Here is a 15,776-nt window from a genome sequence, read left to right as displayed (position 1 = left end):
AAATTTTTCTTAAAGATAGAAAAATCTTTTTTTAAAGGGGCGTGCAGAACTTGCAAATCCTTATATAGTATTATTATTTTTTTATTTACATCATGAAATAATATATAAAAGATGAGTTAATTATTACAATACTTATTCGTCCCAGTAAAGATAAATTCATGGCTTCGTCCCTGGTAAAGGGCAATGACAATGTGAGTAGAGAACAAGGCAAGAACAAGCAGCCTAAGTTCAATGTAGCTCGAATTTGCTACCAACATTACAGTATTTAGAGTTTCCAATAAATGCCTAGTCGATGCAAAATGCCTGCAACAATACCCCAAAACAATATCTCTGCAAAGAGCACGTAGAGTAGAATGCCAACTCTCTTGGAATCCCATACTTCAATGAAAATGTGTTTCTGAATCCAATATACCTGTCATTGGTTAAAACCCAGAGAGTAGGATATAAGACAAGGAAAACAATTGTTAAAGAAAAAACCTTGTGATGTGCCCCATGTTCCTTCACTGTTTTTTATAAAAGAATTTCAAATTTTTTTTTCTAATTTTATAATATTTTCAAATATTTTAGCATGTCTTTACTAGTTTTGTTTCTTTCAAATTTTCTGGGATTTTCCTATTTTATCAAGGGTATTTCTGTCAGTTTTTTTATGAAGGGGATAGATTACAATTTGATAGTTTGGTAGTTGATTGTCAAAATTGATAGTTTGGTGTGGTTAAAAAGTGGGTGTAGTTTGAAAGAATTTGTGTATTTCAAAAAAATAAAATAAAATTATAATATCATTTTTAGAGGCAATTATGTGACATTGAAAAGGGGGCTGTTGGTGGACAGATTTGAGGTAAAATCCAAAAACAAGAGAAAATGATTATACCAGTGTATTATGGGGGTCATCATAATACCACCCATTAATGAATCCAGCTAAGATGCCTTCGGCTGCCATAACGTAGACGAACATAGCATTCATGCCAATCCATTCCAATGGCAAAAATGGGTATCTTAACCCCCAGATATCAACCTGGTATTAGAGCATATGATTAGATCAAACCTGATAAAATTAATTGAACCTCACATACCTTAAAATTAGATATTCTTCAACTGATGACAAGTTCAACCAAGCCTTAATTCCAGCAAAAGGGGTCCATGCTCAAAGTATAAAATCGGTGATATGGAGTAGAGATAAGATGTTTGTAACAAAAAAAGGTACCATAACATAGAAAGCCGAGAATACCAAAGCTGCTGCTCCTGATGTTACACAAACATAGCTGAATGTATACAACTGTTTATTCAGAGGAATTGCTGCACAGGGGAGGAAACATTAGAAAGCAATAGATTAATAGATAGTAAGCAAATTTGCTCATACTTAAAAATTCAGTTCAGACCATCAGTGAAATGAAGGGTAATTCCTAAAATAAGGAGAGCAAAACCCATCAGACTCCAGTGCTTCAGCCTAGCTGGATGACCCTGACATAATTGGGAAAAAAGGGTGAAAAATCAGTTACATGAGCCGGTTCAGTGTAAGTTGGGCATAAATCTAATGAAATCATAAACCTAACCTCAAAATGTACAAGCACGTGTCCAAAATGCAATCCAATGATTGTGGACAGAATAGAGGATACAGAGCTGCAATTAGACAAAATATCCACACATAGAAAAGGTATAAAGATAAATTTTCAAGGTTCACAAATCACTACATCAGTAGTTGGAATCTAGACTCGAGGCACGAGTTCCAACGTTCATCAAAATGAAATGAATTACTAATGATTTTAACAGACCTTAAAACTCCTTCCGGTTCAAAAGGAGCATAGCACCATGAAGGAGCACCACTTCGGAAAGGCCCCTCATATGGGGAGTTATCAGTGCAAGCCTGCAGAGCTTTAACTTGGACAAGATTAATTGAAAATGCCACTACCCAAACAAGTGGTCTAAAGTTGATAAATTAATGTGTAGAAGCAAGAACAGTACACACCTTAGATCTCTTCCAAGCTGGATGTTGATACATGTGATTGAGTCCTAGCACCAGTCTGTCTATATATCCTACTGCATTACAAGGAGGATCCAGTTTCCCACTCATGCCACAGGCTACCTAAAATAAATAGAATATACCCGTTTGAAAAAAATAAAGATCTGACCATTTGTTTTCTACAAAATTTCACCCATGGTACTTGGTTCCGTTGCAGAGAGTGGGAACCATTAAAGGGCCAAATGTAGTCATTTAAAGGGATAAATGTTCCTCTCATCCCAAAACTGGTTCTAATTATGACAAGAGGTTAATCCTTGTTCAAGAGTAGTCGTGTTGTGCTATTCAAATCAGAACACAAGCATTTCACATTCTCAACCCTTCCATGTCCAAATGCCCCCAAATCAATAATTTGATACCAAAGACTATAGACAGTCTGTTACTAGTATTAGGTCTGTCATTGACATCTCCAACTATGAACAAAAAAAATAGCAATGTCATTTAACAAGAACTGGATGATTTTAAAAGAATGAGATCAAAGGAAGCCAAGGCTTACTGTCATCTCAACAGTACTATTGCTGTTCAGGACAGTGAATTTCCAATCAGGAACGTATGTCCCATAAATTACAGCCAAGTAAACAATAAGAACACTTGCTGCCACCAGCCTGAAAATTAGAACAGAGAAAAATTTTATGTTCGCCTTTATTAGGAAATTTTTCTCATGAATTTAAGACAAAAAACACTTCCACAATATTACCAGTGCCAATAGTACAACTTGAATACAGAGAACCAGCTGGACACTGGATCCTTGCCTCGGGCGTCTGTTGAAAAGATTTCCACCAGTGCCACTACCAAATATGCAAGAGCAATTCTCTAGAAAGGGTGGTAATAATTACTGCCAACATTCATCATCGATAGACCTAATATTGTTTTGATAAGTAATAGACCTACTATCGTTGACTGATATCTTTATTACCTACCTGGAGAATTCCACACCACCTTATTTTTTTCATGTCGACACCATAAGTTAGCTTGTCAGGAGCATGTGAAAAACCTCCTTCATAAATGAAACCAAGTTAACATTAGAGTGATTTCTGGAGCCTTAATTTTGTTCCTTTAAAATTTTTTTTCCTGCTTATTCCAAGAGTGCACTACAGATAACGTATCAAGTTTTTCTGCATAAAAAGAAAACTTCAATAAAAGTCTTGCCTGTTCTATCTCAGTACTTCCTTTTGTTTTTCCACCTATACGAATAACATATTGTCGTTTTGCTTAATGAATGGCAGTTGAGGACACATGCACACTTAGTAAGCTTCATAATGTCTCAATCTTACCCCATTGTCATTGCGCGTTTTATTCAAAATAAATATACATAAAGTGGTTGCAGGACTTGATAATACCACTGCAGGAAAAAATCAACACTGAGAACTGACCTTGCAATAGGAGACCCCAAAAGAGAAGCTTCAAAGTCCTAAAAATCACCTTTCTTATGGCCATTGGCCGACTTGGTATTCTCTGGACAATAAACAACAATACTTGAATGCATATGAATAACCATATATTCCCAATAAATCTTCTTCTTAAGTTGGACAGAAACTGTACATAAACCTTGAGAGCAAGTGCAATGGCCATCCCCACAATGAACAAAAAGAATGGCATCACAAAGTCAGCAAGATTGCAACCATTCCATGGTGCATGCCCAATCATAGGCCATTCTCCTCCGGCATCATCCACCAGAATCATCAACTACAATGTACATGATAAACTTAAAAACAAAATAGAAATCACGACTCTTTAATACATAAATCAACCAAATTTTAAGTAGACTTTATGAACGGACATCCGAAGTAAACAAAAAATGCCACCAATAAAATATTGAAACTAAGAGTCAATATCATCCCAATCAGATCAGTAAAACCTATGGTGGTTTTTTTGTTTTTTCTCTTTCAAATGGAAGCTAAGGAATCTTACTTAAGTTGCTAAAGGAGAGAAGGGAAAATTTCAAAAATTAATAAAAAAAAATCTTATACTACCACTCCATTATCAAACATATTAGGAGTCACCAAAAACCAACTTTTTACTACATGTCCAGGATCATATTGGGACCATTAACTATTACGATAATATATTAGTTTATAATGAAGATGACATAATAATTCTCCTTTTAAATTATAGAAAAAAAAGTCCTAAAAAAATTGTAGGAAAAAAAGAGAGAAGGAAATGTGACCCATTCGTGTCACATGCATGACTCACGATCGTGGTGGGCCACAAAAGTTACTGACCAAAAAAAAAAAAAACTAAACAAAACTTTTTCGGTGGGTGATAATCTTGCTTGTATGAATTCGGAACAAAAAATGGGTTTTGAAAGATGGATTTATCAGAGTCATAATTTGGACCGTAATATCGTCAAAATCTGCTACTACTAAATATCCCGAATAAAATACTGATAATACTTGCAGTGAGAGTCGAGGCAAAAAGTAAGCCATGAGCAATCGAAATAAGAACTTGTAGTCGGATATGGTGGAGTTTGTGCTCCTTCACTCACTCACTCACTCAATTCACAAAAATATCTGGGAAACTAATTAAAATATATGTAAACAAAATATAAACTATTACTGCAACGGTGAGGCCTCGGAAGATGTCCAGGGAAGCAACGCGCTTTGGTTTCGGTAAATTTTGGGCCGAAATTTCGGGATCAGGTACAGTGAGCTGGTGGTGAGTAGTATCGGCTTTGATTTCGGCCATTCGTTTTTTGAGCTCTTCTGCTTGGTTCAACAGTGAAGATGTTCTCAGACACCAACAGCAACCGAATATGGTCGAACGTAAAAACCATTGACTGAAGACCTCAGGTCGGGATAGATCCCTGAGATTTTTGTTTTGTCGTCTTCTCAGTGCAACAACCTGTGCTAATAATTTTTTTTAGCCCCGCTTTGTGAACCTTATAAAGATGAGATGAGGTATTTTAAATAGTAATAATTAAAATATTATTATAATATAATTTTTAAATATTAATTTTATATTTAAATTTAAAAAATTTATATTATTTATTATATTTTATATTAAAATTTTAAAAAAATATAATAATAAATTAAGATGAGATTTTTAATTTTTGTTAACCAAATAAGACCTTAGTTGCTAAGAATTGACTCTTAATTATTGACAGCTGGTACATTATTTTCTTTATTCTAGAAGGAATATTTTAATTGAATTAGTACACGTTTCTTAAAAAAAAAATTATTTCCCATTCCTTCAACTATTTTTATTACTATTTACCACTATTTAATTTTTACTAATATTTTATTACTATTCACCACTATTTAATATTTTTTTAAATTTATTTTTATTAATATTCGTAGATAATCTGAGATCACATTTTCATCCAAATGTCATCTTATACCATGCTTTTTTTGTTGTGAAAGAAACCAACCTATCAAAAAGCTTATAAAAATGTTGTATTGCTTCAAAGGCCTACAGCAGGAGGTGGAGACAATATGACTATGGTCTTAGGTATCTGAACAAGTTGATAATTGAAGGGTCATTGATACTAAAAACACATGAAATTAATATTAGCATTTTTAAAAATCGCCATGCTCATTTTTCCATGCTTTCTAGCCGAAGGTAAGGGGCAACTGGCAACGCATGCATGTTCGGGTTGTTGAATTGCTACTGCTGCTAGTATCAGTCTTTCAGTGCAAGTAAAACTCATGTGATTCTGGCAAAACCAGAAAACCCCACTAGTCATGGTAGTTGGTTGAGGTCAATCCTTGTACAGTAAGCAAGTTTTATCTGAAACTTAGAACATCAAAACAAACTCTAATAAACAGAAGGAAATTAGAGGTACCATTGAAGTCTTGAGAATGGAGTTGAGTACATAGCTTCTGGATATTTGGGCCAGCTATGTTATGCAGGTCAAACTGTATAATAATTTGAAGCTGTTACAGAAGTGAATCGATTTAGAAAGTTAAACTACTTTATACTTTTTTTCAATAATGCTAAGTTCCAATAATGTTAAAAAAAAAAAAAAAAACTGAATACAAGACAAAACAGAGACGAGTCCTTACTAATAACACAAGCAAATTAAAAACTCATTTACTTATCCATTTGTCCCACATCATATTTCCTATTTCACAGCACAGCCAAACTCCAGAGCTACGAAATCCCCCAAGATGCAACAAACCTTCTCCACTAAATAGGTATACTACTATAGACTGAAAGGAATGCCAAAAGCCCAGAAGTTGGCTAGAAGTAAATCCGAGCCTAACTGCATGATAGATGGTTACCAGCAAGATACCATATAACATGTTGCAACTAACAATAAGGAAATAATTAAAGTAGCATCCAAAGATTCACTGTCTTATATATGAAAAGATAGAGCAAGATTATGATTGGCAAAAGGCTCAATTTATACCTGCACTCTTTTCTCCACCGAGTAACCCATAATACAGAAGGGATTCAGGAGGAGGAAGGCTGCCTTTGATGCATAGCCTTGTGTTATTGATTAATTAAAAAACAGAAAAAATGAAATAAAAAATGTTCGAAAAAATGAAAAGGGAAGAACTCTGGTCAGGAACAACCAATCCCTATTTTGACGTCACAGCAATATGCTTCGACAGAAGGCATTCTTGTCTAATGCTTGATCAAGAGTATGTAAGAGACCCAGTGTGCCTCTACAATACCAAGTACAAGCTTTCAAGACAATGCCTTAAGGAGCACATCAATATCTGATTTGGCTAAGCAACATCATCCCAGAGACAAGAAGGAGCAATTAACATGTTCAAATATTGTCCATAAAAAAAGAACATGTCAAAATATTAAAAGAAGCAGACAAAGAACATGCACGAGGGGAAAAAAGTTATGGAATGTGAATTGGGTTTAGATTTCTCGGGTTACAAATGAATTTATGAGAGAGAGAGAGAGAGAGAGAGAGAGAGAGAGAGAGAGAGAGAGAGAGAGAGAGAGAGAGAGAGAGAGAATACCTCATATCTGGACTCTCAGACAATTGTATTCCCACGAACGACATTCTGGCATCTCCAAAACCTATCTCCATCGAACATCATCTTAACCATCCTTAAGTGCAATGATGAATAATAAAGATTGTAAATTTTAATTACAGAAAAAAGAAAAATTAAAAAAAAAACAGAAGAAGCTAATGATTTTTTTTGGACCATAATCACCTTTGAGGTACATATCACTTCTACGCAATGGATATTCGTCCATGAATTGCAATCCATCAAATGCCCATTGTAAGTCTCCCCATTTGTTTAGCTGCACAAGCAACCAACCATAAAAGTAAGAGTTAGAAAAATATCATCTTCAATGTGAATTTGGATGAAATTTATGACCTAACTGGCTTCTTATGACAACAAAGGTATGCCAAGATGCCAGGTTAGCAACGAAAGATTCTATCTTCTGTGTGAAGCTATATCAAGATTATGCATGACAAAGGCCCAAATTATTCTTGCACTCTTTTCTCCACCGAGTCACCCATGGTAAAGAAGGGATTTGGGAGGAAGAAGGCTGTCTTCGATGTATATCCTTGCCTTTATGATCAATAAAAAACAAAAACAGGAAACAGAAAGCGAAAAACGAAACAAAAAATGAGAAGGGACAAAATCTGGTCAGAACAACCAATCCCTATTTTGAGGTCATATTAATGTGCTTCTACAAAAGGCATATTGTCTAATGCTTGGTCAAGAGTCTAAAAGAGATCCAGTGTGCCTACTGCCTCTACAATAACAAGTACAAGCCTTGAAGGCAATGCCTTATGGACCATATCAATATCTGATTTCGCTAAGCTACATCATTCCAGAGAGAAGGAAAAGTCACCATGTTAATATATCTAAAGAAGCAGACAAGTAATTTTGAAGACAACACCTTATGGGGCATATCAATATCTGATTCGGGCAAGCTACATCATTCCAGAGAGAGAAAGAAATGGTTAAGATGTTAAAATATTGCCCACAATACATGTCAAAAGATTCAAAGAAGCAGACAAATAAGATGCAGAAGGGAAAAAAGTTACAGACTATGAATTGGGTTCAGATTTCTTCAGGTTAAAAATGAATTTATATGAGAGAGAGAGAGAGAGAGAGAGAGAGAGAGAGAGAGAGAGAGAGAGAGAGAGAGAGAGAGAGAGAGATCACATCGTCTCCGGACAGAAACTCGACACTTAATTGTATTCCCATCTACGAGACATTCTGGCGTGCTCCAAAACCTATCTCCATCATATATCATGTTAACCATCCTTAAGTGCAATGATGAATCCTAAAGATCGTAAATTTTAATTAAGGAAAAAGTAAAATTGAAAAAAAAAAAAGAAGACAAAAGAAGCTACAGAATCTTTTTGGAAAATAATCCCCTTTGATGTATATATGACTTTTCCAAGATGGATATTCATCCTTGTATCACATTTCATCAAATGGCCATTGCAAGTCTCCCCATTTTCCAGCCCCACGAGCTACCGACCATAAAGTTAATAGTTAGAAAAATATAATCTTCCATATATATTTGGATGAAACTTATGACTTAACTGGCTTCTCATGACAACAAAGTCATGCCAAGATACCAAGTTAGCATCAGAAACACCTTTCTATGCTGTTTACAGCAACAATCAAGGAAATGCAGCGACCATACAAATTTGAACCGAAAAACAGCAAAGTTTCCAAATGTTGACAACTGAGCTAATTATTAGTTAATCTTTCTTTTTTGAGAAATAGCACCTCTCATACTTTGGGTCGGGTTCAAATTTTCCACAGATTTAGAAAGTTATATCGGAATGACGTCTAAATGCAACTTTGTAAAGCATAGGCTGACCAACTCGAACCATAGCCGGAAACAAAGATTTGTTGGTTTAACATATATGACAGAATTTACAAACTTAACTTCTTCCCTCTTCTTATATTTCTTGGAAACGAAGCTAAGATATGAAACATCAATCAAATCCACGGAGGGAAATGAAAATCTCTCACCATAGGATGCCCTTGCGCGCTCTGAAGTAAGGAAAGAGGAAGCTGAGACCAAAACCAGAAAAATTAAAAAACAGGGTCATAATTCTTAAAGCAACACAAGAAGAAAGAACCAAGTACCAAACAATAACCCTAAAATCTCAGTAAACTAAGCTGCTACCATTTCTGATTCAGGTAAACCCAGAAATTAAATGGACCTGCTGCCTGCAAACATATCATCATAAGAAGCAACCCAAAGAAAAGTGTACAGTAAAAAAAGAATGGAAATAACCCGTTGCGTATTAAAAAAAAAAAAATGTAGGGAAAAAATGGCGTGAGTTACGAGTCTCATACTATTCCCTGTTTGGCAACGAAGAAAAATTGTAGACAACCAAAAAACAAAGTCAAATATCATTTGAACCATGACTCAATTGAGATCCTATTGCCAGGCGAGTTGAGATGTCCTCCTCTTCTTGTCTTTCTTTTTTCTAATTATGAAATGAGAGCATAAGACGACATTTGAGTTTGAAATTATCTCAGTGATGATAGTGGCAACACGGAAACTGTTGGGGACAAGAAGACGAGAATTGGGAGACTAGACAGTATGCTGCATCTTTCTTCCTCCAATTTTTTCAGAACTTACTTTAGAATTACATTACATTTAAATGGAGATAGATATTGAAGAAGGAAAATGTCTGTACTTCTAATTTTGTTATTAAAATGATGAAAATTTTGAAATTTGAATTCAAAATTTGAATTAAAAAAATTGATAAAATGAAACGGATATCGAATCAGTATAAAATTATGCATAAAGTTGTATATACATATAATGCTACTAATAAAATTAAAAAATTAAAAAAAAAACATTTTTAAGTGAAGCTAATTAATAATGAGATGTAAAATAATTATAATAACGTTACTCTTTTTCATCTGCCTACTTGATTGCCACTTGCTGCCCATTTCCAAGTACCAAAAGCCCATAGGAAAGGAGTGCATTACTGCAGTTCCTCTGAGCCCAAAGAAAAGCTCACTCCATTCTCAATAATTCCGCCAAACAAAGTTCAAACAGCTTCGACGAATCTCCAACAAAATTGGAAGAAGAGCACAATGCAGCAAACTCTTTACTTCAAAACACATCAGTCCTCCAGTGGGTTTCATCTTTCGTACCCAATCGCTATAATGCCTACATCTCTTTACAATACCGCCATTTTTGCACCAAAATTATTTTTCATTCGCTCTGCGGTTTTGGCTTCCCATCCAACACAGATACAGAACCCAATTATCTGTGCAAGAAAGACCGACAAGCTAGTTATATATGCGAGAAAAAATAAAAGGAGAAATGGATCTCAAATGTCAAAGAAGTTACTGTTTGGTTTGATAACAATCATGGCCTCAAAAACCAAGATCTTACCACAGCCCTTAGATTTGGTTGTTGGGGAAATCGGCCATGTAGATGGGAATCGAGTGGCCGTGTGGTTCTGGAAGTTGTTTGGAGGAGGAGGCTTTGACGGACGGAGAAGGAATAACAAGAGAAAATCAATGCTCCTTGTGTTCTTTGTGATTTGCGGTTTGGCTTTCTTGTTAGTGAAAGAGTTGGAGCGCAATGTGCTTTGTGGCTTTTCGGTTTTGGGGCTACTTGGGGTTCTTTCGATTCAGTGGTTGGGAAAGAGAAAAACCAAAGATTGGGTTTTGGGGTTTTGTCTTGGGGGAGCTTTGGTTGGCTTGGGGTTAAGGAGGGGGGAGATGCAAAAATGGGTTGAACGGCTCAGGGTTTGTTGCCCAATAATGGAGGTTGGAAGAAGACGGGGAAGAAAGTAAATATGAATTTGAAAAGATTTAGATCTCGATTATTTTTTCTTTTCTCTAGTGTCATTGTTCAATTTCTTTTTTTCTTCATGTCAATGAAAAGATTATTCTTTTAATTCTTCATGAATTTTTTCCTTGAATCAATGTTTATATGAACCTGTTGTTTGTAGTCCGATCAGTAGTTGTCAATTTGAACATACTTGGCAGGCTGCATTAAGTTGTTCATCTTGAAATGTGGATTATCACCTGAACTTTTCTCTAGGGTGCAATTGGAGTCCCAAGTGGGTTCTTCTACGGCACACTAGGTGTTTGTTACTTGGTTATATCAAGAAGCTCTTGAATCTGCAGAAGGAAATAGCCTCAAAGACCTTCCAGTCTTACACGTGATATCTTTTTTCTCAAACACGATCTTCTCTGTCAGATCAATTATCTAAAGTGTTATGATTCCCGAGAGCGTGTTGGTGTGTATCCAAATCTAGGTACCAAATTTAGGTACCTAGTGACTAGTGTTTAGATTTGGACTCCATGACAAAAGGTTAGCCTAAAAATGGCAACCCTGATGAGGCTTTCTATTATATTATATATGAGTTTAGAGAAATGCAGCGGAGGGAGGGGTTCCTCGGCAGACCATTTTACTGATCCAATTTATGGAAAATCCATTCACAATCGAGAGGTCATCCTAAACAAGGCCATAGAGGTGTTTAAAGACATGTACTAGCTGCGGAATAGAGACATGGAAACTGAAAAATGGGTTCCCAGTCGTGTCTGCCAACTTGGTTATGATCCCTTCGAATGAGATTTGAATATCGACATGATACTTGCAAAAGATTAAAGACCAAGAGGAACCTGTTCAACAAATTGCCTCAAAACCTACGTTGCCTTAAATTCCATGGTCGGTGCTTAAAATAAGCATGGGTGCAGGGTGCTGGGATTGAGCGGGACACAGCTAACTTTTTTTGAGTATCATACATGGGCTATACTCACTTGGGGGCTCCGGCAGTCCGGCATTGGGGCAAAATATACTTTTGTATCATAGAGTTAAAGACCATCATCCTCGAGTTATGGCTATTGGGGCTGACCCATTTAACAGTCCGTTAGAAATTTAATTATGGAATTTCTATTGACTTTAGGAATCTCGTGAAGATCCTATAAGTTTTCACGAATCCATTAATCATATAGGTTTTAGTCTAACTATATAGTTAGTGTTATTACTCATTATGATATTAGAAGTGTGTTTTTGATTATTAGAGATAGTTAGAAGTGTCTAAATGTATTATGGTTTGTGCCATTAGACTCGATGGGTTATTTAAGGTCTTATGGCGCAATAACTTTTTTTCATATTTTCGGACGAAACGTCTGTTCAAAATTGTAGATATTATTGGATAAAAATATCTTGAGCTAATTTTTGTAGATATTATTGGATAAAAATATCTTAAACTAATTTCGTGGATATTATTGGATAAAAATATCTTGAGTTGATTTTTGTAGATATTATTAGGTAAGAGAGACCTACACTCAACTCTCACTCCGGGTAAGAGAGACCTACACTCAACTCTCACTCCAGTCTCATCTTCTTCCATATTTTGTCCATAAATACCTCCAGTCACTCCTCACGAAATCTTTTTCCTTTACACCTTTCATTGGTTGAACACTAAACACTCTCTCGGACAGTTTTTAGGTGTTCTTTTGCATGCCCATTTCGAAATTTTTGTAAGTATTTTATTATAAAGTCTCTTTCATACAAGTTGTTCCTTTTTTAGTCTAGTTTACGTGGATATCTTATTTGTTCCATTTGAAAATCATTTGGCCAGTCAAATATTGTTTAAACTTTAGAAAGGTCATTCTGGGAGATAAACTAGAGAATATGTTATAGTTTGAAGTTTTTGACCAATCTAATGGATAGATATTGGTCCAAAATTTTTATGGAATATTGTTAACATGTGTATATGATTATTGGTTGAGGATTGTTGCATGATTAAAAGTTTTGATGAAAAATTTTCTTAGATCTAGAAACTTAGAAACTGGAAGAGAAAAAACAGTTTCTGTTTTGAGAAAGTTTAAATCTTTAGTGGTTTAAACCTATTCCAATGGTTTTGATAATTTTATTGGAGGATCTTAAGCCTCTTAGATACATATTAGAATATCATTTTGAAAATATTTGAAGTTAGTTTCAAAGATATGAAATATTATGCAAAGAGATGTTTGGATAGGCCAAAGTGTGGATGTTCTTGGCTCAATTTATGTTTTGGTTAATGTTTAACCATGTGATCTTGAATTAGAAGCTTATATATGTTTTAGGACATCTTTTTAAATCATGTGATGGTTTGGTTTGAAGATCACATCTTTATAAGTCATAGATCAAAAGGTTAATCAAAACAAGTTAGAAACAAAAATCAATGGAAATAGCATATGAGAATTTCGGCCTTATGGAGTTTTAATAGTTGTGATTAGTTTTAAATTTTTCTAAATTGATATTTGAGTTTAGGATAAAATTTACATGAGGCATGTAAATTTTGGTGATTTTTGGAGTTAGTATGCAAAATCCTTAAGTTAGGGGTAAAATGATCATTTTTCTACATGTAGAGGGTAAAATGAAAATTTTACTCTTTAAGTTAGTATTTTCCATATTTCAAATTATTAGTGATTTAGTTCTAACTTTTAGAATCACTAATTACAGCTCCTCGTGATCGCTCTTAAAGTTTTATAAGAAACGCGGAGATTGAAGTAAGTTAGCTTTTAACTTATTAGCAGCCTACTGTATGTGTGCTAAGTAAAGGAACTACAGTGTATGTATGTGTGTTATCATATATGTCATGTCATGTTCATTGTTGCAAGTATGTCATGTTAAGTATGTTTCCGTTACATGTGATATCATGTATGAAATATTGTGTTACGTGTTTAAGTCATGTCACGATATAACCTTATCTCAAGTTGATCATGTCTTTCAAGTTATGTTCAAGTCACGTTATGTTACGTCAGGGTTTCTGTCCTTTCGTATTCCAGTCACGTTTCATCTTGAGTTACATTCAGTTTCGTGGGGTTCACAACAACTCTGGCACACGAAGTATGGGGTCACAGCAATTGTGATGCATACACTACGTGAAACACAATAATTGTGACACGTAGAATACATGAGGCCACAACAACTGTGGAGTATGTATTTAACTGCATTGTGACGCGTAGAATACATGGAGCCACAACAATTGTGGAGTATGTATTTACATGTAGAATACATAGGACCACAACAACTGTGTAGTGTGTATTTAAGTAGTTAAAGAATAAGTTTCAGATCATGTTCATGTTAAGTCAAGTGTCAATCAAGTTTATGTTATGTCATGTTATGTTCACGTACATATTATGTTCATGTTCAAGTTCATGTCAAATCAAGTTCAGTTCACGTTACAATTTAAGTTATGTCAGTTATGCTATGTCATACGTCAAGTTATGCTTTGATTACTTATGTATGAGGTCACAGCAATTGTGACGCATACACTACGTGAGACACAGTAATTGTGACACGTAGAATACATAGTGCCATAATAACTGTAGAGTATGTATTTAAGTAGTTAATGAATAAGTTTCAGACCACGTTCATGTTAAGTCAAGTTTCAAAGCAAGTTTATGTTAAGTCAAGTTTCAGATCAAGTTCATGTCAAGTCAAGGTCAGTTTACGTTTCAATTTAAGTTATGTCAGTTATGCTATGTTGTACGTCAATTTATTCTTTAATTACTTATGAATTTGATGATGCATTCATGCATCATTAGCTTGTGTGGAAGTTTTTTTGTTAACTTACTAGATTTGTAATCAAATCTCATTTTGGTAGTCCCAACTACTATTCCTCCCGAATGAGAGATCTTGTTACAGGACTTGAAAGAGAATCATGAGCTGACCAACTAGACACAGTTGACTGAGCGACTGTGCGACATCAATATTAATATAGTAGTTAACATAAATTATTACTTGTACGATGAAGTTGCATCTCTAGTACTTTTTGGATCATAACCATTTTAGACTAGTTTTGTGATCTTAGTTATTCAATGGATCTTTATGTATGAAGTATGTTTTAAGCATTTGTGATATTTTCAATTTGGTGCATAGTATTGCTAAAGAAAAAAATTTATTCGCTGCGAATATTGCATAATGTTATATGCATATTATGAACATTGCATCTTATATGTCATGAACGAGGGCGGGTAATATTGTGTTACATGTCTCGATGCTTCACATATCCGTCCAATTCCAAACAGAATTTAGGGGCGTTACACCCCAGTTCAGTGGACATGTATGCGACAGGATGAGATACAAAATGTTCAAGCAAATCTTTTGTGAAACCACAAAAGAAATATGTGATGGCGTTGGCTGGCATCATGGTCATTGGTATGGCTATGCATCATGGATGTGGAGAGGAAGGAGTACCACCAAGCACTTCCAAGAGAGTGCGAGAGGCTGCTGTTGTTATCTTTGTTAAGATTACAAGAAGAAAACAATTGCAGAAAGAAGGATCCACTAGATGAACGTGCCATGCATAAACAGAGGAATATAAGTCCGTTGAAATGAGCTGTAAATATTTTTGTTTTATTTTACTCATTCTTTTGTATCTATAAATAGCACTAGGTACTTGTACGTATGCATTTAAGAATCACACAATAACTTTCCTTTCAATAACGACATTCAATTACGTCGTCTCCTCATTCGCACTCACGTTGCCTCACTGCTTCATTACTTGTTTTGGCTCTGCATCTTTACCTTTCTCAATATGGTATCAGAAGAATGAACCAAAATACAGAATCAAATATGTAGTCTAATCCTGCGACCAACCTCCATCATCCCGCTAGCCCCTTTTTTATCCAACCTGGTGAAGGGGCTTCCTCTCCACTAGTTCCAAATTTGTTAACCACTGAGAATTATGTAACTTGGGCAAGAACAATGCGTCGAGCCCTCAATATCAAAAACAAATTTGGATTTATTGATGGTAAAATCCTCAAACCAACCAACACTTCTGATCCTCTTTTTGCTCCATGGGAGCGCTGTAACAACATGGTTATAGCCTGGATCCAACACTCTGTTAGCT

The 15,776-nt window shown here is 35.1% G+C and overlaps 2 protein-coding genes and 2 non-coding genes across 12 annotated transcripts; 1 reads left to right on the top strand and 3 right to left on the bottom strand.

Annotated features, from left to right (window-relative positions):
• Positions 1 to 50: 50 nt before the first annotated feature.
• Positions 51 to 9,541, bottom strand: LOC122315680 (heparan-alpha-glucosaminide N-acetyltransferase). 9 transcript variants are annotated; one of them, XM_043131748.1, is made up of 18 exons: positions 9,080 to 9,537; positions 8,923 to 8,964; positions 8,098 to 8,168; positions 7,129 to 7,219; positions 6,931 to 7,021; positions 5,796 to 5,886; positions 4,571 to 4,855; positions 3,388 to 3,700; positions 2,935 to 3,011; positions 2,712 to 2,827; positions 2,511 to 2,619; positions 1,964 to 2,080; positions 1,770 to 1,861; positions 1,551 to 1,617; positions 1,377 to 1,458; positions 1,202 to 1,293; positions 869 to 1,012; positions 51 to 412 (listed from the first exon to the last, which is right to left on the bottom strand). In XM_043131748.1, exons 6-18 carry the CDS (start codon positions 5,796 to 5,798, stop codon positions 266 to 268), a joined length of 1,644 nt encoding a protein of 547 aa, XP_042987682.1. In that variant the 5' UTR covers positions 5,799 to 5,886; positions 6,931 to 7,021; positions 7,129 to 7,219; positions 8,098 to 8,168; positions 8,923 to 8,964; positions 9,080 to 9,537; the 3' UTR covers positions 51 to 265. The 9 variants fall into 9 exon arrangements, with proteins under 9 accessions (XP_042987682.1, XP_042987684.1, XP_042987681.1 ...); XM_043131750.1 differs by lacking the exon at positions 8,098 to 8,168 and having other exon boundaries at positions 9,080 to 9,123; positions 9,253 to 9,537; XM_043131747.1 differs by having other exon boundaries at positions 7,129 to 8,964; positions 9,080 to 9,123; positions 9,253 to 9,537.
• Positions 6,513 to 6,703, bottom strand: LOC122317669. Its single transcript, XR_006244589.1, has one exon. It is a non-coding gene; the product is annotated as a small nucleolar RNA snoR127 (small nucleolar RNA).
• On the bottom strand, positions 7,663 to 7,763 carry LOC122317670. The gene has a single exon (XR_006244590.1). It is a non-coding gene; the product is annotated as a small nucleolar RNA snoR127 (small nucleolar RNA).
• A 307-nt stretch (positions 9,542 to 9,848) lies between the features above and the next one.
• LOC122315682 lies at positions 9,849 to 10,844 on the top strand. Its single transcript, XM_043131757.1, has one exon. The coding sequence runs from the start codon at positions 10,006 to 10,008 to the stop codon at positions 10,714 to 10,716; it is 711 nt and encodes a 236-aa protein (XP_042987691.1). The 5' UTR covers positions 9,849 to 10,005; the 3' UTR covers positions 10,717 to 10,844.
• The last annotated feature ends 4,932 nt before the right edge of the window (positions 10,845 to 15,776 follow it).

This window comes from Carya illinoinensis, chromosome 7, assembly GCF_018687715.1.
Source record: "Carya illinoinensis cultivar Pawnee chromosome 7, C.illinoinensisPawnee_v1, whole genome shotgun sequence".
NCBI classification, from domain to species: Eukaryota; Viridiplantae; Streptophyta; class Magnoliopsida; order Fagales; family Juglandaceae; genus Carya; species Carya illinoinensis.
This window is presented reverse-complemented; position numbering and strand designations above follow the sequence as displayed.